The sequence below is a fragment of the Triturus cristatus genome, chromosome 2_2 (genome assembly GCF_964204655.1).
Source record: "Triturus cristatus chromosome 2_2, aTriCri1.1, whole genome shotgun sequence".
NCBI classification, from domain to species: domain Eukaryota; kingdom Metazoa; phylum Chordata; class Amphibia; order Caudata; family Salamandridae; genus Triturus; species Triturus cristatus.
Genome location: NC_140582.1, coordinates 481269657 through 481292633, shown reverse-complemented (window position 1 = coordinate 481292633; position 22977 = coordinate 481269657). Strand labels below are relative to the sequence as shown.

Sequence of the window (22977 nt, the reverse complement as noted above, 5' to 3'; positions counted from 1 at the left end):
ACATATAGTAGTGCTAAATGTAGGTTATCTGGTAGTTCTAAGATAGATTGGTTGTGGAAGCAGGATGGCCAAGTTCTGTGTTAGAGCAGAAAAACTGATGATAAGGCTAATCTAGCGCAGGATAATTGGGGCATGCTGATGGTGTTTGCATACACTCTTCAAAGCATGTCATAGCAGCTTAGCATTCGCCGACTAGGCCTGCGTGTTGCCCGAGTTGTTGCCACAGCTGAAGCTTTTGGAAGAGGTATTGAATTCAGCGCGTGCAACAAGAGTTGGTTAGTCAAGGAATCCTTCCTTCCGCTTTGCATGTCTCAGTTGAATGACAGTTTAACTGCTCTTGTGCTGGTGTCAAGTGAGGTAACCATTGATGAAAAACTATATATACACAATAGTGTGTGCTCAGTGCCGTGGATCGATATCCTGCTAGGAGATACACAATGTTCTCAGATGAGAAGTACATGTCTGTCTGGGTGAATGAGGTGGTGTGGCATTTAAACCTGATAGCTCTATTGACATGATGGAAGTTTGCAAATACTTTGTGTAATCAGAGGTGCGCGTCCTCATCAACTACAATAACAGAGGCAATGAAAAATGTAGCACCTTACAACCGTCTCCCTACCACCCTTTACCCCAGTTGTCAGATACAGAATATAGAACTCTACTGTTGTATAATTTCCCAGGTTAATGGAACGTTCCATTTCATATCCACCATAGTTCTATACACACTAATGTGTTCAGTCATTTATATTGTATATACACTTACCAAAAAGCAGCACCCGCTGCTTTTAAACTACGCAAAAAAACACAATCATATTTATAATTGCCAAAAAGGCCACTAGCTGTCAACTAAAAGCCAGAGCATATTATGTACTGTGCTATTATGACAAAATTGACTCAAGATGTAACTGTTGGGTGGCAGGAGGCATTTAATTTATTGCCAAATAGCATGTTTGTCTTAAATTATTTTCTGAAACTGTCATGTCTGCTCTAAATGCAGATGGTATTTTGAGAATATGGCTTAGAAGATGGGTCTCCGCGTACAGCGTGGATGCTGAAGAGTCTGGCATGTAAATCTGGAGGTTATGAATGATGGTCAATGCTATGGAAGGCTTGATGCAGAATTAATTCAGCCATTAACTCATTCTTATATTTACTCTATCACCCATCCATACAACTGCAAATGCAAACCGGTCAATTCATTAAGAGCACTTTCAAATACCAAGTAGCCAGAACCAATGGCTTTGCCAAGGCTTGTTCTGCCTTGGTGTCTTTCTCTTTCTTATGAATTTGACCATATTTAAGTGGCTGTTGAGGTGTGGCAATATGTAGGATTTCACAAAAGCTCAAACTCACAGCCAGAATGGTATAATTCTCTAGACACCAGGCACAATTGCAACTACCCCAAAAAATCGCTGTGACGAAAATGAATGTTTACAACCATTGCTCTGAATGTGAAAATAAGTGTTATTAAACATGCTGAATTAACTGCCCCAGTCTGTGAAAGGGATTAGCTTTGAAGTGAGAATTGAGGTGTTAACTCTCAAAGGCAAGCCTGCTCACATCGCTTGACAAAGGATGTAGTCTGACAATACTACAACCGCTTACTAACATCCCTTTATAGTAGATTGGCAGTGCCGGGGTGGCCTAGGAAATGTGGGCTGCCTACGTCATTGTTTCTTGAATCACGCGACCATGACTTTTCTGTAGCTCCTTTCTCCAACTGCTGTATACATACCCAGTGTTCAGATGTAGACTTCATCCCTGGTCACACAGCAAGATTCAAGCCTATTATTCTTGGATATCTTTGCAGGTAGTGATATCATACACAAAATCGTGGTTCTGTATTATTGTGCATCACAGGATGAAACCTATAGTTTTCTAAATGCAGCATAATCGTATGAAAAATGAACACAAGTCACCATATAACAATTAAAATGTTTTGACAATGGGGCAAGGCTTCATTTGATGCAGGTTAGTAATTTCAATTTGCTGTTTGGCATTCTATGAGAGCACCAGGAGACAACCATAAGCTCTCCTTGAAAGGAGGCACAAGCCAATGTTGCATTGTAAGTATTGATTCTGTTACTCACATTCGAGCCACAGTACTTTCTCTAAAATTCCAGCCATCAAAGCAAAGTGCCTCAAAAGAGCTAGAACAATAGGTTTAAAGTTATTGAAGGTCTACATGTTCTCTTGAGAGTATCAAGCTTCATATAAACTCTACTTTAGAACTTTTTTCTGTGCAGTGACCAAGTTATGGAATAGGTTACTGCTGTACATTCACCAAGAACGGGATCTAGTGAAGCTCAAAAAATGAGTACACATTTCTAGCTCATCCTTAGTGACGATTTGTTTTCTGGTCCAATAGTACTAAAATGGCATCAGGCAAAAACTGTGCTGTACAAAAACCCAACGAAAAATTACAAATATAAATGACCTCGATCTCTGATACAGCTGTTATCACTTGCGGGTGCAGATTTGTTCTCACTTTCTGCTTCTTCTTTCAACTTGCGTCCTGTTTTTCACAATAAAGGATGCTGGTACTCTCGGTACAATGCAGCGTGAATGCCCTAGTAATTATGGTAAAAGACACACAGATGATGGACGGAATACAGAGCAATCAAACATTCACTTTTCTTTTACTCACCATGCCACCCCAGTTTGGGCCCAGCCATATGAAAATCAGTCTTGACCCTGTTCCTTATGGGAACAGCACAGCCAGAACTGCCAAGCCAGTTCTTCCCTGGACCGGAAACCAGCATCCTGGGACTGGTTTCGGGGCATCACCCCTCATCACCCTGGCTAGCTCGAATCCAGTGACACAGTGAGCCTGGGACCCACGTCTGGGCATACCCGACGCACTTAGAACGAGGAAGCAAAAAAAAAAACAATGGATTTAGACCCAGATCTCTGTACTGGGGTGAATGTTTGACATTGTGCGGCATTCTGTCCATCAATTGTTCTTTTTTGCATTTGTCACCTTGAGTGGGACGGGAGTAGGTCCCGTGCTCTCCATGCCACTTGAGTCAAGCTAGCCCGTCTGATGAGGGGTGATGCACCGAAACCGGTCCCAGGATGTTTGTTTCCAGTCCAGGGAGGACATAGCCTAGCAGTTTGTTTAGGATTTGCTCCGTTACTCTCTCGTTGGAACTTCTTTTAAGAATTGCCTCCTAGAGTTGTTTTCATGTCAACAGCTTTTTCCTCCATTCTGTGATACTTAGTAAGAAACCGGTGCGTTGCCCTCATATGTTACTTATACTTCTTGGCCACAGAGTGCTACAAGAAGGGGCCACTGATATCTCTACCAATTTGGACAAGAGAATAAGACTCAACAGTTGCATCCAACGATTGACAAATGTGTGCATACCTAAAAGCACTTCAAAATTATTGTAACATTGGGTAAGGTTTCAGGAACATGAGCAGTGGTGGCTCCTTTGCTAAGGCGGAGGAGCATTGCCTCACTGATTTTTGCAGTGTAAAAAAAGGAAAAATAAAATGCTAATAACTTAGGTTATTATTATTTTAGTTTTCCTCGTTGCAGCATCTTTGTGCGGCAGAGCTGCTCTCAGAGCAGGGGGAGGAGTGGTTTGCACTCCCCATGTGAGCATGAGTGCTTGGCCGGCCCTTTCGGGCGCCCAGAACAGTCATGCACACATACCGTGTCCTCCATGCAGGCTGCACTACAGCCTGTGTGGAGAACATGCCCACCCCTCCAGCCTCCGGCTGAGTGCTGGGTCACAGCGCTCAGACCAATCAGAACATTCCATTGTAGGGTTGTGATTGGCTGCAGGGAGCCTGGGAGGCCTGGTGCTTCCTGTCCCCCCCAAATAACAGAAAGAGGATGTAGGAGAGGCAATGGCCAGCAACCAGCCGTGAGGCAAGTGATTTATTTTTTAACTCATCTCCCTCCCACCCTTCCCCCCCTGCTGCTTCCAGGTAGCAGACACCACTGAATATCAGGACATGGTGTGCTTCAGAGGCACTGAAGATATGCAGTGCACAGCCAATCCCTATCTGTCTTAGAAATTTTGAGGCTGCTTATGTAGTCTGGGCTAATGGTACCAGGACGTTTGTGTACAATCCCGGCTTAAGAATCAGAATCTTTCAACAACTAAAAATACTTAGAATCATTGAAGTTTTTCCCCCCTGTAGCAATACCTTTCAATGGGGTTTTCTTTAGGACAAATAATGGTAGCACCCTATTTGTTGTTCTCAAAAGAGCAAAGAGATTTGAAAAACAAAATCTTGTAGTGCGATAATAGCTATAACATTAATGTTGAGAGAATTAATCTTGCATTTTCAATAATCTTGAAGGCCGTGGCCTGCTCTGTGTGGCGACCGAGCCAAACTGGACTGGAGCGTCTGCAAAGTTGTAAAAAACTGTATCCATTAGGAAACCTTGATTTTTGTAAAGACTCCAATTCATAAAATGCAGCTGACAGGCATACCTGACTGCCCTGGGCTGCAGGCAGCCCACCAACTAGCCTGCTCTTTGGGAAAATCATGAAAAATGCACACCTCCCTGAGGTTCAGGATCAAAGAAAACACTGTCAAGAGAAGGGATCCCTGAGTTAGTGGTAGTAAAGGGAGTAGCTAATAGGAAGGTAAAGCTAGGAGAAGGGAAGAATTTGGAGGAGGAAATGGGAACTAAATAAGACAAACGGGCAGAGCAGTCCGGAGTCACAGGCTTTGAAGTTCAATTGGCACATTTCAGTAGCGCCTACTAAGCTATTTCTTCTGTACCATGATACACGCAATAATTTTGCTGGTACTATTTTCATTTAAATGGTTGTTATTGGCATCTCGCAACAGTTATTGCGGCCTGGAAAAGCATAAAACAGTTACGCCTATTACAGAATACCAACCTGCTGTTTGATACATCAAGTGCCATTACATGGATATTTCTTGTAAGATATGCCCAGCGAATGTGTCAGACCCCTTGAAAAAACCCCACCAACCATAAACATGAGGCGGCAGGTAGTATGCCAACCGCAGAACATTTACAAATTATGTGCCAGAGTAATCCACTGGCAAATGCCAAATGCCTAGCCCCCAACAACCAGCACACGCAGACATTGCCCTTGAATAGGTCACAATCAAAAGTGGACATTCTAAAGTGGCTAACAAGCCATTGTCTCTATGTCTAAGTGACTACATGTGGCACAGGACAGAGTTTGTACCAAAAACGGATAACATACAGGTGGAACGCCTGGAACACACACAGGCTAGTGTGCCAACTCCAGCAAAGAGAGCCATGGGTTAGAAAGGCTTATTTTAATTTTAACGCATATTTGTAGTTGCTCAGTTAATTCCTCCCATCTATACACTATGGTCCAGAGTGAGAAAGTATTGTATAGTATAGTAAAATGGGCCAGATCCACAAACCTCGCTATTGCCCTATCAGACTAAGGTTTTTAAAAACTCCCGAAAGGCAACTTCTGCAGTGTGTAGGTTGGGCAACCCAATGTTGCGTGTGAGAAGATATTATCCCAATATCTCACCAGTGCAGGACAAGCCCATAACATGTATAAAGCCAGTTTCCAAAGATCGGCATCTTGGGCAGTACGAGGGAGCATTTGGTAATACCTTGGGTATTTTAGCTGTAGTAAAGTTTACTCTATGTAGTATGTATAGTTGTATCAATTTAAATCTAGAATTGCATGTTTCTACACCATTTCTTATCGTTAAATTCTCTCTCGATATCAGCCCCTATTGATCTCTAAGCGATGACATTTCGTTGTTGGAGGGCTGCAGCTGTGTCCTGTAGAGCCATCAGACTAGTTTACGGCCATCACCAAACATCTCCCCTACCTAGTTGATGTGAATGGCGAACCATTGGGTCAACACCTTAGAAGTGAGCCAGCCAGTGTGCAGGGAGAGATATGTCAATGGCAGGGCTAGGTCATAAGGCACTTGTTGTCTGGTCAGCAGTAGACTTCGGTTCAGCACAGAGATAGCAACGCTCGCCAGTCTTGAGCACTGCATTCATTGGTGGGAGTCAGGGAACAAGAGCGCCAAAAGCACTCCAGAGACGAGTAATGCCGGAAACGGTTTAGTCTCAGTCAGGGAGTGACTTTCCAACGGTCTGGTGGGCTGTTGTAGTTGAGATGCAACGTTTCTCAAAATCTAGGACACCCAGCCCACTTCTGTCAGCAGGCAATCTCAGTTTTGACAATTTCACTCTTCTCCCTGCATCCCAGAGTAGACCCCCTAAAAACTGATCCAACCTTTAATAGGATGATCGTGCTATAAGTAAAGGTTAACTGCTAAAGTAATATAAAAGTATAGGCAGCATAACCCTCTTGGTTACCACAACTTATCCTGCCCCTGACAGGGGAGCGTGGGCCAAAATTTTATTTGTGCTGTCAGCAAACGCACAGCACCACCCAGATTGTCCTATAGTGTATCCACTTCAAAGTGGTATATCTTTACACTGATATCATTAAAAACAATCCAGGGCCCACCTCAGGGCACTCAAACCTGTATCGAGCATCCTCGGGACAGTGCCCAGACACAAGCGAAAGACACACTACTTGTCTCAGTTGATTTTGAGTCCTGATTCTCAGTGGAATTGCTCCAACAAGGGTTCGATCCTACTCAGATTGCCTGGCACTAATTTGTTTGATACTGTTGCACTTCAGTTTCTAATCTATTGAAATTATTGTCTCCTGAAAAGTAATTGGCATGTACAAATATTTAGCAATCGAGCTGTTGGCTGATACGACAAGCAGTTTTCATCCATACTTTTCCAAATGTCCTCAAAATAATGGAATGATAAGGTTGAAAACCGACATTTGCACAGATATTTTAGTGTACAACACATCTATGTCTGGTATAAAAATAATGTTACAAATTCGTTATTGCGGTGCTCTTTGGAACTGCAGTAGTGACATTAAAAATGATTGGCTTTGAAAAGGAATTTTTGATTGTATTTTTTGTGGGTTTATTAAACGCACACCACAGAAGAAGTTGTACTCAGCACTATTTAGGTGAGCTAGGTCTGAAAAGGAAGGGTAAATCACAGAGACAGTCACACGAGGTGGTAAAAATGCCTTTAGATGTGTAGGATGGAGGACCAAGTAGGAGGGAGAATTTTAAGCTGATGTAAGTAAAGGAGCTATTCGTATTTGCCCAGAAAAGAGCTGATGACTTGAATAAAGCCAGATGTACATGTAGGTACAGAAGAAAGAAAAACAGGTCAGCTCTTCTTTTCACCTTACAAGTAGCATGTCTATAGTTTCCCCAGAAATAATCTAGCAAGAAATATTATAATTATCGCCAGCAGAACATATTTTTCTTGTTCGAGAAGGGAGATTGAGAAAAATAAAAGGACCACTCTCCTCTTTTCTTGGTTAGTATTATAGGGTCTGTGGGACAGTATCTACCATACTGTTGGTGATGTATATAAAGTTGTGAGGGAAGCTCAATGAGATTAGCTTTCTCTGTCATCCTGGAATACAGATATGCGGGTATGTTTCAGTGTGCGATTCTGTTAACAGGGCCCTGAAATGTTGCTTGGTCTATGAATTATGCATACATTGATGCCTCTCTGCATTGATAGATGTCTTCTCTCTGCTGCACTCCGCTGTACAACTGTATTAAGTGCTCATTCTGAACATCGGTGGTCAGAGGAGTGCAGCTTCTGAGGAAGACATCACTTTCTCAAAGAGGAGAAATGCCCCATTCAAGTGGAAAAAGATGCAGCTGCTCCCCCTTTTAAATATACATGAACCATGAATTCTTGCTAATGCACAATGAAAGCGTGGCTGTTCCTCACCAGGAGAACGTGAATTTACAAGATTTATTCTTGCAACCTTCGCAAACTGTTTGAAAATCATTGCCTCCTTTGTGTGAAAGGAGTGACTTTTGCACCAATTTATGTTGCACGTATCCTTACCAAACACTAACAAAATGGTGTGCATAAGACACACTTTTACCGAAAATGTATTGCTTCCTTCACAATGCTATGCAAATAGTAAGCCTACAGAGTAAAATGTTTCAAATATGCAAATATTTGCCACTGTCAATATAAAGTATGTGTGACAGGCACACCTGTACAAAAAATCTGTACGCATTTTCCAGCTTATTTGTGTTTAATTAGAGGGGAAATTAACTTTCAATACAGTGATAGTGATGGTGCAATCTGAGATATACTATTGTGAAGGCAATGGTAAACCTGAAGCCTCACCACATACACTAACACTATGGGGTCTATTAGGATGGCGGGCGGATGGCTGCTGCTGGTCCGCCGCAGTGTGATTTTCCACCCGCCACTTTTCCGTCGGTTGCAGTCCGCCCGCTTGCCTGGCGGGCAGAGCTGGACTGCTGCAATCGTTGCGGATCAGGGCCAAGCACTGCCGGCACGATTATGATGCTGGGCCGGCACGATTATGATGCCGGCGGTAGCCAGCCTTTCCGCTGCGGTGGAACCGCCATGGAAAGGCATGCGGAGAATTTCTCTGGGGGCCCATTGTGGGCCCCCAATCTGTTGGGGATGTGTGTGGGTGCACTGGGGGGGTACACATGTACCAGTGGAGTGACATGTATGACGTGCTCCTTTTTCACACTGCGGCGGTGCTGCTGGCAGCACCAACCGCCTCAATGTTATCGCCAGAATCCAACCGCCGCGGTCGGATTTCGACTGTGGAGCATCCTAATTGGACCGGCGGTTATGCCGCGGTCCTTGCGGGCGGACTTTTCCCGCTACCATGGCGGTCGGGAGATTTTCCGACTGCCATCCTAATAGACCCCTATGTATCTTGAACTTCACAAGTAGATTAACAGGTACACAACCCATATTCCTGTCGGATGAAAGGGAAGCAAAAGATTGACATGTTGCCACCGGGCGGTAGTCTTTGCATAATACCCTAACCACTAACATTTCTAAAATATTTGCATAATGAAAAATCTTAATTATTCTTAAAACATCTGACAGGAAGCTCACAATTTTCCAATTACAGTACTTGAAATCAGAGATGGTAGAAGCATTACCTGAATTTTGAAGTAGAAATATGCCTTATAGACCACTAATTAACGTGGGAGAAATTAGAAACATGTAAAATTGTTTATTTGCAAATTCCTTGTAACAAAAACATGGATTTGCCGATTACAGTGTGCCCTGCTTCGATTTTCACAGTGGTGTAAATACCAAAGGAGGAGCGAGATGGCATTCTGTAATCGATGGCCTGATGACAAACATTGAACACCCTATGTCAGTTTTATTTTGGATTGTTAAGTACATCGTCGGGTAGGAGGGGTGAGATGTCTTAGGAACTGGGCAACACTCTGATGCTGTAATATACCTCTGACAATAGAAAAAAGTTTTATTCACAAATGATGAAGAGTCATCTAAGAGTTGAACTAATAGCAGGCAATACTCATTCATACCGAATCTATTTAAATTGAAATGTAAAAGTTAAAAATAGGTATGTGACAACAGTATGGGATAGATAGCTTGGTAGGTTAATATCCAACTGTTGAAATCTCTATTCAACGTGAAAGTCACAGGTTCATAGATTATTGGAACCAGTACAGCTTTTCATCATCCTTGGTAACAAGTGCCATGTAAAAGATACACGTGTCATATGTGTGCCTAGATATGTGAAAAGTGGTGTTCAGTAACGCCATGAATATATTTGTGGTAACTAAATCTAGGAGAGTGCGATATGTGTAGATCATAATTCATCACTACGAGCATTTGCTGTTTATGGAGTTTGACATGCTTACTTACTGCATTTTACCCACATTTCAAGCTATTTAATTTAATGCGACTTAAACCTGGTTTCACAAACTGGCAGAAGTGCATGATCTATTGCAGGGCGGGGGCTGGTGGCTGGTTGTGCATGGAGGGTGACACAACTAAGCAGTTTCTCCTGGCTACCATGTTGCCTAAAAACGGCCCTCGCTCAGTATGGCAATCTACGTTTGTTGCCATAGGTCACAGTTTGCCACATGACCACAACATATATTGCATGCTGTGTTTTATTTGCATTAGATTGGGAGATAAAGGCATATGTGGTTTGAGCACCAACCTTCCAGTCTGCTAAAATACAACTTATCCGAGGTTTTCGTACTGGCAAGGGTGATTTAGACGTGTCTGTGGTTGGGGAAATGTTAGACACCGGCTGATATAATAATTGCTTATCAATCTTCTGAGCTGAGGGAGGGCGCTTGCCATATTAGCCATGTTTGATAGTCCAGACTCCTGAAGCCGGCACACAGGAAGCAGCTTTAATGTGCGCGCTCTGCTATTATGTGTTTATCTAGTGACCCATCTGCTGCTGACACATTAAATATTCATTTGCTAATTACAGATTTCCTAATGAAATCCAGTCTGGGCTCCTTGAGGTCATCTCCCCTCCTGCCGGCTATTACCCGGACTTCTCTACAATCAAGGAAACCTTTGGAGACTCGAAGGAGAGAGTGCGGTAGGCCGGCCCGCCATGCGCAGCTGTAACAAATGGATGTTAAATGGATGCGCCCGCCCTTTGCCTTGTGTGCAGTGTGATCTTTGTTTTGCGGTAGCATTTTATTAGTTCAGGGCATTACTCAACCCAGCTAATGGTTTGTATCCTGACTAACGCACCAGCTGTTTATTTAACACACTTACACTCAACATTGATGACATCATGCCCCGAATTACAGATCATCTCTGCGGACTAAGTGCAGATGCACTCAGACTGTGTTGCCATCTCCGCAGAGCGCCTTAAGCCGAAGCTTTACATTGTTTTTGTGGGCTGTACTATTTTTATTTCTTTCCAGGCTCGCCGACCCTACCGTTTCTTACAACCTGGCACAGCTGGGCACGAAAATATAAATTCTGGGAGCGTGAAGAGGATGAGTCGCTACAGGTACAACGGGGTCACGACCCAGGATACAGTCCATTACGTCCTACGCTTTTCACCCGACGTCGCACTCATCCTTCCTTTAAAGATGCAGTGCAGATGTCAGCAAAACATACAAGTCTACCTCTGTCTGCTCGTCATTATAAGGGGAGGTTCCTTTACTGCGATGAAATGCCAAATGGCTGTCACATTTTCCGCTCTACTGTTTTTTTTAATTATAAGAAGCAAAGGTGTTGCAATTTGTTTTTATGGTCAACATTTTTCTTTCATTTAAGAACAGGCAATTACTACGAACCGTGAAGTAATCTAATTGCAAGGTGGCTTGCTATAACTCTTTTAAAGGTAGCATACGAGCTCTAGTCATATCCCAAAATGAGAAAGAGAATAGCTCCAAAGAGCAGGTAGATTAAAATAATATGTAATTTTCGAAGAGATGTGGATGTAACAAAACCAAACACTAATAGAGACTCGGAGTAATATTACAGTCCTAATGATTTTATTCATCTGAGCAATATACATGAACCAAAAAATCACATACGGAATTTATTTGTAATAGACATTGAAGTATTTGAAGGAGAGGAAAGGGCAAATTCAGGTATGCACCACGTACTTATGACGGCTCACGTGTTGTCGATGCGGAGTTCTGTCCATGCCGCCAGAACGTCCGACCTTGGAACCGAGGATCGAGGTTTCGAATCCCGGCCTTGATTCAACAAACTTAATTTCTGGGCAAATCACTCAACACCCCTGTAACAAAAAACTAAAAAAAAATAAGGTGTGTATTCTGATTCTCGTGGATCCTTGGGCCACTTTCCTGCTATATAAAAGTGCAAAATTAAAATAAATGATCGTTCACATACTAAAATAGGAAGTAATCGTTCAGGATTTCGCAATGATAATTAGGTGTCTAAAAAAATATCGTCCAGCAACAAGCACCCTCTTGTTATCCACTTGTAGAGAATACATTTCAAGTAGCATGATGGCCGACCGATTGCGCACAACATGTGGCCAGCAATGTGATAGAACACTGCATGGTGCAGATGAACATCAAAGCCACGGCTACACAACTCAAGAATGCAGCTTGAGAACAAACATTATTTGGTGTCTTGAAGTTCTCTTTCCACCCAGGTATCAGCTAAAACTCACACTTTGTGGATAGTGAGTAGAGAAGGCAAAACTTTAATGAGCACATGTCTTTTCACTATTCAGTAACACTACCATGAGTTGGGCCTAGTGGCGCAACTGGCAAGCCTTTGCCTGTAGTTAAATTAAAAGAAAATGTAAACTATATTTTCTAGTAGGTTGGGCTAATGTTTATTGCAGTAAAACATTTAGTTGACCAACCCATGTTCTAATGGTCAGGTACATCCAGTCTGGTTATTTATCTGCTGAATATTGTTAGCTGGAACGTACATGGGTTGCTCAATAACCTTTGCAGAAGGCATCATTATTTTCCATGATGCCACTGTGATGATTTTGAAGGAGCGACGTATACCACAGTAGGCAGTGTGGACGCTCCTGTGCAGTGATTCTGCTGTCTCAGGATGTAGTATGTTAATGTGCCCTCAGGCTTTCCCCGTACAGATCATACACCACCGTCATGGTAAATAGATCACAGGACCCCGTATCATCAGGGATGGGGTATCGCTGGCTTGGGCTTTGAATTAACAACCGAATGTATTCTTGTAGCTGTAGCCTTGGTTCCCATGAATACAATTGTAAAAATCTAACAGGCTACAATTGATATAAGTGGAGCCTGTGTCTGTAGCTTTGTGTCAGTGCTATCATAGAATCATCTGGTAATCTAACCTCCGGGATTGCTAGATGCACTTGTACTAGTGGTAGAAGCGGGCTTGCCAACAAAGTTTTCACAGGCCAAAATCACGTCATGTTGGCAGGACACCACTTTTCTAACCCTAGGCTTTCACCTTACTCTTCAAAACCCCCAAAAGTTTCAGGACTGGATAGAATCTCCCGCTGACGTGTAGTGATCTGGAAGTGCAGCACGCTACCCTAAATCCACCGTGTGCGTGCAGATCCTGCACCTGAAGCAGGACATATACCATGCCACGTGCACAGTCATTCATCTGTGTTAAGTCAGCACTTGGAGCTGAAGAATATACTCAACGTTTAGGCATTCCTCGGTGCAAAGACAGGCCTAGGGGCTGAAGCTGGCAGGTCTGCCGAAGGAGTTCCTTAGTGTACTAGCAGAAACTGAAACACATGTACCAGTCTCGGTTGTACAATATACGCACATAGAACATAGTAATCCAATTTTACTTACTGTTACTGTAGTCAACTTTGTTAAGGCAGCAGCCAATGTGGCTCTCTGTAGTTCTAGGCAAATAAACCATCCTGTAGTTCTAACAAGGAGATAACACAGGGCCCCCTATCCTTCACATTGAAAGGGGGCCCAGGACTCTTGGACCTGGGGGACCTCCTCAGTCACTTGTCATCTTCCCTCAGAACGTCTGCCTGGATGTCGGAGGTGGGTTTTCAGCATACTTCACAGGGTGCCCCGCTTGGATTGCATATGCCATAGTGTACAAATGAAAGATACGAAGCTTCATTCAACGTAATGCATTTGTGGTACCTTTCGTGAAATCACCCTGTGCAGTTCTGATATAGGAGGATTACATTTGTGGGTTGGGTTTTTTGCATGCATTCCCCTCTGACCCTGAGGCCAGGTTTGAAGCATGCTGGCAGAAGACGCCCTAGGTGTGGAGAAACAGGAGTGCTTTAGGTCAAGGCTGAGTTCTCTGGGGAGGTGTGTAATCTGTCCCGGCGTGGAAATCAGGCTAGTAAATGTTGGACTAGAGGTGCCTTGGTTCTTTACACTGATGCGCAAAAGTAGTGGCTTCTGAATTTCATAACTGAGAACTATTGGCAGTGCTTGGTTCTCGGTATTAATGTATGAAAGCAGGATGGTGAACGTCAAAGCTTAGGTGAATTGGCAGATTGTTAAAATACCATGCTTGTTGAAGTTTATTCCATAAGCACAGCACCGCTAACACTGTCAGTAGCCCAACACATCTCCCAGCCTCCAACTGCCACCACTAGCACGCTTCCACCCAAAGGCTGTCAACATTCCATGCATGCGCTGCTTAATCATAGTAGGAAGGAACAATAGTTTAACATCATGTCTAAGCCCACAACAGCCCCGCTCATTAAACAACATATAAAATGAGAACACCGAAAAAAAACTACACAGTAAAATTGAAAGGGTAGAGCTATGAGCAAAGATTAACAAACACTACTAACTATTCATGGGCGCATTAATGCATTACATAGTATTTGAACTGAGATGCTAGCTTCCTAGATCTGGTGAACTATTTAGATTGGAAGCCATTACCAGTAGAACCACTTGATTGAACTTCAAAATGTTGGTCCACCCCCAAACCACACACCATCATCATGAGTACCCCCCCCCCCTCTTACCCCCATCATGAGCATTCGGCAATTCAACACGCTACTCTCCAGCTTGATGTTTGGTGTGCAACTTGAGTAATCATCAGAATACTTCACCAACCTGGACATTCTCCATGTACTACCCCTGTGAACAGTGACAGCGTTTTTTTTTATAGACTCATTTCTGAAGGGAGCCATAAACTGGGTCACACCTTTCCTTTCCCAGCGTGTCTTCTTTATCAAAACTAAATCCCCCACGTTCCACTTCTTGCACTTGACTGAATGTTTTATGCTGTATCTCTGTTGGTACTTTTCATGGTAACCTCTTTATTTGCGGCAAGTTTTTCCTTGTCTTCACCATTAGTCCTCTTAATGGGCAACCAACCCAGGTTTAATTCAGAAGCCGCCATTCTTCTCCTCAATGATTCAAATGGAGATCTCTGGGTCACACATTTAGGAGTAGTAGGATGTGCCCATTTCGTTTCTCTTAGCCCATCCTTAAGTGGGACTCTTGACTCCACAGCTCTCTGCACACAAGACTTCACTGCCCTATTCATGGGTTCTGCAAAACCTGTTGAGCGTATGGAGATGTCTTTTGATGAACAACGCCAAAAACGTTTAAGACCCCCTGCATTTCCCATAAGGCAAACTGCACCCCACTGTCATCACCAAATATTTGGGCACTTCATCACATACAAATACATCTCAGAGAAAATCCCAAACTGTTTTGATACATACCATACTCACACATCTAGTTGATACCCATTTCGACGAATAGTCCACCAACAACAAAAATCTTTCTGCTGATGGTAACAATTCAAATGGACCCATAATGTCTAAAGCCAATTTGGTCAATGGTTCTTCTGGTACTACAACAGATGACAAGGGAACCTGATTGGTGACCTGAGGCACACATGAAGCATTCCTCGACAACACTCTCCACTTGATGATCAATAGTCGGCCACCAACACTTTATCCCTTACCCAAGCCTTAGTGAGCTTCCTCCCAAAATGTCCCTCATGTTCCAAGTTGAGATTTTCCTCATGTGTCAAGTTGATCATTTTGGATCTTACATTCATTGGGGATATACCTCTCTTCCCCCTGGCAAGCAGTGAGTTAATTTATCACACACTAATATGGTATCAAATCTGGACTGAAAATCTTATAGTCTAACCAATCATTCGCCACACATGCCTTAATCAATGGAAACCACACACCCTCCGTTTTACTCTTTGCCCACTCATCCTTGGTAATAGCTGTTTTTTTTAATCCAGTTCATACAGCTCATGTCAGCCATAACTTCACCACTGCCCTTCTTATCCAGTAAACGAGACAAACAATCTACCACTATTTTCACCTGGTAAGTATTGCACTTGGAAATTAAACTCCTCCAATTCATCACTCACCTCTTAAATCTGAGAGTCAATCTCTCACTACGCTTGCACAAAAAATTGCACAAAATGACGATGATCCATACGCACAAGGGAAGGGATACCCCACAAATGGAACTTAAAATGGCACAATGCCCAAACTATGAACAAAGCTTTTTTTTTCAATATAGGAGTAATGTTACTCTGCATCCTTAAGTGTCCTAGAGGCAAATGCCATCACTTTCTCATCACTGTCCACAACTCGGGTAAAGACAAACCCCAATCCCTTAAGATGGGTGTCTGTGGTTAATTGCTTTTTCACATCAAATGCACCAGCGTAGGGTTTTGCTAATTTTAGTTTTTTGTCTTAAGTGCAATGTCACATTCATCCCACCTAACAAAGGAACTCCCTTTTTCAAACGTTTTCTAATGGACTCGCAACACTCGCAAAACCGTTGATAAATTTTGAATAAAACTCAGCGTGGCCTAAGAAGGATTTCTCTTGCTCCTTATCAGCTGGCGTGGGGGCTGAATTAGGCTGAGTACCTTCTCCTGGTATTATATGACCAAATAAGTCACAGATGTTTCCCCCAATTTGCACTTCTGTTTTTTTACTGCCTGACCTCTCTTTGCTGGTTTCCTCAAAACTTGACTCAGGTCAAAATACTTTATTTCCAAGAAATAAATTCTTACAAAAATATTGCACATTTTCCAGCTTATTAATATAAGCACCAACAAATCTCATAAAATCAAAATTACACTACTCATAAATCAATTCAACCCATAGATAAAAATCATAAAAAAATAATTGTACTAAAAAAAATTAAAAAGTGCAGTATACATATCAGCTTGTCACCATCACAAGAACACTAAGAGGAGGGAAGGGTAATGCGGTATGTTATGACTTTGCTCAAATATTGATCAGTAGCAATGGCTACATCCTGATATCCAAAGCTGAACATAAATTTAAACCGATTTCTCTTGACCGTATTCCATACTTTTTAAAGAGAGTTCAGAGAATCTTCTTTCTTTATCCCAGTAGAAATGTGCAGTCCATCAATAAATAGGGGCACACGTGATTTTTGGCTATTTCTGTTTTTATCCCTGTAAACACTAACCGGGGTAAACTCCTAACCTCAGCCGCAGAATTTCATTTCATAAAAACTTATTAGGAATTTTGTACAATACGGGAAAAGGTCTATTCTCACCTGCAAGTCTAGGAAAGGAATGACTGAACTCTTACCCTTGAGATACTGAAAGTCCTCCATCCAACTGGTTTCAATAGCACATTACCCAAGGTTGCCCTTTATTTGACTGATTTGAACAGATTGCATGTCAGGGACTCCTAGTCGCTTCAACATTATAATCACAGGGTTCCTCTTTCTGGAGACAACGGACAATATCTCAGGTAAGATCACTACCGACAGCTTGTCAGCTGGAGCCCCTATCTTACTAAAAAAAATAATAACATAAGTCTCTGGCATCTGCCAGTGCACCCCGGGCTACAGATCTTAAATCCTGTCTTACAGCTTGAATAATCACATTTTTAGGTAAATCTATGAGCAATTTCAAAGCACTACCTTTTTAGCCTTCACATGATACTATTCTATTAATTACCAGGACCTCTGCTCCGTATAGTTCTTGAGGGATTAATTTGCCCTGAACAACTTTACTTAATGGTCCAAAGGTGTAGCTGCCATATTTACGATCAATTTTTTTCAAGCCATTCACTTCTTCTGATAATACAAGTCTCCGGTAAGCCATATGTTTATCCCATCTCAAGTCTTCTTTGAAGATCATACCCAGATACTTATATTCTCTGACCTGCTCCAGCCCTACCTCACCTTAAAACCAAGTGAAATTATTTTTCTTTCTAATGAAACAAAATGTCTTTATCTTGTCAACATTTATCATTAATTTGTTTTCAAGACAATAAGAATTCAGGGAATTTAATTTCCGTTGAAGCCCTATAGGCGTAAGGTCCATAACTACTAAATCATCAGCATACATAAGGCTACTAATATGCCTACCCCCTTTCTTTGGAGAATAATCATGTGTGCCACTTAATGTCAAGGGGGGTCTGCAATGAACAAACCAAATAGCAGGGGTGCAAACACACACCCCTGCCCTAAGCCATTCAATGCTGGGATTTTCCTCGATAGGCTGGCTCACCTGTCCAGGTCGACTTGGACTCAGTTATCACAGTGAAGCTTCTTCACAAGCTCTAACAGGGCTTGAGATATGTTCCACTGCTGAAGTTTTCACCAAAGTGTACCTCTGTCCATCCTGTTGAAAGCCGCTCAGTGGTTAACGCAGCAGCATCAAAGGCCACCTGCCAACTCCATTGACTTCCTTGGGACTCCGCAAAGCGTGAAATAGTGGTCCATCGCTGAATGCTTTAGTCTGAAGCCTCCTTGCTCCACAGGGATCAGTCCAGTGTCAAAAGCCCAGGCGGCCAGATGTTTTAATAATGTATGTGCAGAGTTTAACAGGAATATCAAGAAGGGAAATCAGATGATAATTAGCAGGCTGATCTTTTTTGCCTTTTCTGTGAAAGGGCTTCACTATGGCTCCTTTCCACGAATCTGGAAGGATTTTTGTACGAGTTACCCACTGGAAAAAAACACGCAAAATAAGTCCCATTTTGTGGGTTCTTTCTTGAATATCACAGATGTTAGCCCACTCAGAACACCAGCCCTAGAGTTTTTTATATTACTAATTATTTCGGACAGTATTTTTCCCGTCTGAGTGCTCGCAATCTCTCCTGCCTCCATTTCAGAGCTGGCTCAAACCGCTAACAAATTCTCAGAGTTTCCCCCACTGTATGGAGAGTAGATAAAAGTATACCAGTCTTCTTGCTTATCTGGGCCTCAAGGGTGATGGAGATGAGAGGATTACAGAGTTCACTAGTTGCCAGAAACGTTTACTATTATCGGCTATGGCAGCTAGAATTAATTTCCAATTTACTCTATAAAACTCTCTCTTTTTATGGGCACATATGTTTTGGTTGTCAATTTTTGAGGTCACCATAGCTGTTCTAAGGCAGGTAACAAATCGCCAACAACTCCTATGTACAACTCTTCTACTCCTGGCAATCATCATCAAACCACCTGGACTCTATCACTTGTATCACTTGTTGAATGAGGTCCCCAATTTGCTTGCTTAAATGGGTGAATAGTTGCCTGTCCAAGGCATCTCAACCGACTTCTAGGTTGAAATGCTCAAAACCAATTAGAGAAAGAGCCTGCAGTGCATCTTCAGTGGTCAAAACATGTGTTCTCTTATGATAGACTACCTCTAATGGCACAGAGGCATTTGGACCAGGCAGGAGAGCATCTTTAAACTCCAAACTGAGGGCAAGATTGTCACTAGGCCCCATGGCAAGAACTCTAAAGTTTTTCACCCTAGGAAACTGGTGCATTGGGACCAACACATGCTATTACCATATTTAAAGGTTCTTGCAGCCGGAATGGCATCATTACACCAATCGTTCAGGTTGATCAGATTCAATTGGAACTAAACCAGTCCTAAGAGTATCTAACTTGCTTCTTGTCAGTCGGCGTGAGGGCCGAATTAGGCTGAATACCATCTCCTGGTATCACATGACTCAAATAAGACACGAATGTACCCTCAATTTGCGCTTCTGTTTCTTTACAGTCAGACCACTCTTTGCTTGTTTCCTCAACACTTGACTCAATGTATCATCATGCTCCAAAGCAGGTTTCTCCAACCAGTAGCTCGCGAGTTACTGGTAGCTCTCCAGCTACTTGAGAGGTTTCCTGTATGCAGTATGCAGCCCAGCCATCTAAATTAGAAGCTTTTGTTGGGTTGAATTAATACATGTATATCAAAATAGAAAAGTGTGTTTTTAAGATGAAAATGTGTCTATTTTAAGAACTCATAATATCCAAAATAAACTTACATCTAATATTTGTTTGATGAATTATACAATATTGGAGACTATTTGTTAATATTATTACATTGGTCTCAGTGGCATTTCAGCTATGACAAAGCCTTTTTTACATTACCGCTGGCAACCCTGCATTGAGGTGGTCACTGCTGCTAATCTTGCATATGTGCACAATAATGTATCATTATCTGATGTAGTAACTAATAACACAAACAGCTATAGTAGATCGAGATGATTTCCATTGAACATAAGTAGCTCTTATTACTTAAAAGCTTTGGGACCCCTGCTCCAATGAAAATGTAATCTTGAAAAAACAAGACATTTGGCACATCCCACGATACCATTTTCATAATCCTCTGGAAGCAAGCTGCCCCAGAAGCTAAACCAATTGGCAACCTTCCAAATCCATAAGCCCACAGAGGCGTAACTTGTTCAATTCTTTCTTCAGTGGCTCAAGCATCAAATTAGGAACCTTGTGCACCTTGTGGACACATGGTTTCACCCCTTTTCAAAGAACAATACAGTGTTCAAAATTCATGAGAAGGCCAAGATCATCTCTGAACACCTCGGGAAACTCCATATAAAAAGTTTCATGTACACCACAATTCTCAATATTAACATTAGCTTGTTACGAGCGTTCGGGTTCAGAGTTGTTCCCATATTCCTTTGGTGTCTCCATCCCAATAAGTTGTCACCTCTCTTCGCCACATAAACCTTGCCAATAGTTTCTCTGTCTTTGAACCCAATTATCTTAAGCAGTATGCTGACAGAATATCGAGTTGGAAATGTCGACTTAAACAAATATCGAGTTGGAAATATAGTGACACAGAAAAATCGACAGCAAGAATATTGTTGTCAAGAATATCGACTTTAAGGTAAGAAGTATTAATATCGTTTGCAAAAGTGTAGTTGTTTGAAATATCGATTTCTTAATTAGTGTTATGTATTTTAGGGGGTCATTATGATGGCGGAAGGACCGCCACCGCCGGGCCAGCTGTCTTTCTGTCATCACATAGTGATTTACCCACCGCCAAATTAGGATGGCGGTAGGTACCGCAGCAGACGCAAAGTCCATCCGATGCTTCACCGCCAAAGGCAATTGCACTGATTGCCTGGCAGACGGAGCAAGGCCACTAATATGGTGGCGGTGCCTAGCAGGCACCGTCCATCAAATTAGGATGTGGGTTTAAAAAGGCCTTTCCATGGTGGTGATGCCGCCATGGAAATGCTGGTGGGAATTGGGTTTGGGGGCCTGTTGCGGGCTCCCCTTGTATGGGGGGTGTCACTGCACTGGGGGGTACCCATGGTACCCCCTGCATTTCCATGCACCAAGTGGCAGGCACCGTGTGGTGCCTGCTACGTAGTGCAGAGAAATGCAGTGCAAGCACTTTTAACATTGTGGACGGAGCTGCAGCCAGCAGCACGGTCCGCAATGTTATAAACCGAGGATGGCGGGCGCATCCTAATCGCATTGGTGGACCGCCGCATGTGTGGCGGACGGTCCCAAACACTGCCATCATAATCAGCCCCTTGGTATGTATTTTAAATGTATGTGATCTATTTTTTTGTATAAGTATTGTTTTTGTTTTTTAATATGTGTTTTTAGTAGTTATCAATTTCAATAAAATTTTACGTATTCTAGTTCGGTAGCAGGTTGTGGGTTTATAGGGGAATAGGGTGGGAAGTAATTTAATTATAATAAATTAATTATTTTTTTGATTAGTAATATTTATTTAATTTAGATTTTATACTGTTAATTGTGGAAAGTAATTTATTATTAATTATTTATTAATTGGTTATTAATTAATTTGTAATACATTATAGTAATTGTGTTATTTTTTTAGGAGCGGTCTGTTAGACTTATAGGGGGTAAAGGGTGGGAAGTAATTTAATTATCATAAATTAATGCTTTTTATAAATGTATTAATTATTTAATTTAGATTTGATAGTGCTAATTGTAGGAAGCAATTTATTTTTAAGTAATTAATTGGTTGTTAATTATTAATTACTTAATTGGTAATTATGTTAATTGTGTCTTTATTTTTTTAGGAGCGGGTTGTGGGATTTATAGGGGTAAAGGGTGGGAAGAAATGTATTGTTAATTAATATTAATTTGTTAATTAATGCTAATTAATTATTTAAAATGTAAATATGGTAATTGTGTAATTAATTTTAGATGCAAGTTGTGGGGTTTTTATTGGTAAAGGGTGGGAAGTAATTTATTTTGAATTAATTAAGTAGTTGTTGATATAATTTTTTATTTTTAAATTATTTATGTAAATTGTGTAATGTTTTTTAGGTGTAGATGGTGGAAAGTAATTTATGGTTGATTAATTGATAAGTGATCATTAATATTAATTCATTAATTGATAATAAGGGTAATTTTTTTTGTGTGTGAATTTTTGTTTTATAGGGGTTACGTTTGGGGAGTAAATTAATTTGTATCTGTTTTAATTTGTTTTCAATTAATATTATTTCTTTAATTGATAGTTAATTATGTTAATTATGAAGGTACATTTTTTTATTCAGATGTTTTTGGAGTGTTATAGGGTTGGAAATAAAGATGACATTTTTGTAATAATTAATGTTTTTGTGTATAAATAATTTCTAATTAGAAATAGTTATTTGTAAATTGTTTTTAAATTTATGTAATATTATATTTCTAGGTATTTGTCATATATATTTAACATTGTAATATGTGTCGTTTTTTAGATTTTTTGAATATTTGTATATGTTTTAGATTTTATTGTTTAATATTTTGTGTTGGTGATTTTTTTTTTTTTTTAACTGACTGGAGTGGGGATAACATTTTTTTACCCTTCTGCTATCCACCACTTTCCCTACTGTTGCACACACTGGAGTGGAAATACTAATTTTTACCCCTCCGCTATCCAACACTTTCTCTACTGTAGCACTTGCTGGAGTGGGAATACTCATTTTTACCCCTCCGCTATCCAACACTTTCCCTACTGTAGCACTCACTGGAATGGGGATAGTATTTTTTACCCCTCTGCTATCCACCTCTTTCCCTACTGTTGCACACACTGGAGTGGTAATACTCATTCTTACCCCTCTGCTATCCAACACTTTCCCTACTGTAGCACTCGCTGCAGTGGGAATAGTCATTTTTATCCCTCTGCTATCCAACACTTTCTCTTACTGTTGCACTCACTGGCGTGGGAATAGTAATTTTTATCCCTCCTCTATCCAACACTTTCCCTACTGTTGCACTCACCGGAGTGGCAATATACATTTTTACCCCTCCGCTATACAACACTTTCCTTACTATTGCAATCGCTGGAGTGGGAATAGTAATTTTTATCCCTCGGCTATCCAACATTTTCCCTACTGTTGCACTCACTGGAGTGGAAATAGTAATTTGTATTCCTACGCTATCCAACACTTTCCTTACTGTTGTACTAACTGGAGTGGGAATAGTAATTTT

The 22977-nt window shown here is 41.5% G+C and overlaps 1 protein-coding gene across 1 annotated transcript in view; it reads left to right on the top strand.

Annotated features, from left to right (window-relative positions):
• MGAT4D (MGAT4 family member D) overlaps positions 1-22977 on the top strand; it is a 666451-nt gene that overhangs the window by 381572 nt on the left and 261902 nt on the right. The window contains exon 6 of the mRNA XM_085641583.1: positions 10314-10427. Coding sequence (XP_085497709.1) covers positions 10314-10427 — 114 coding nt within the window. The remainder of the gene's footprint in view (positions 1-10313; positions 10428-22977) is intronic.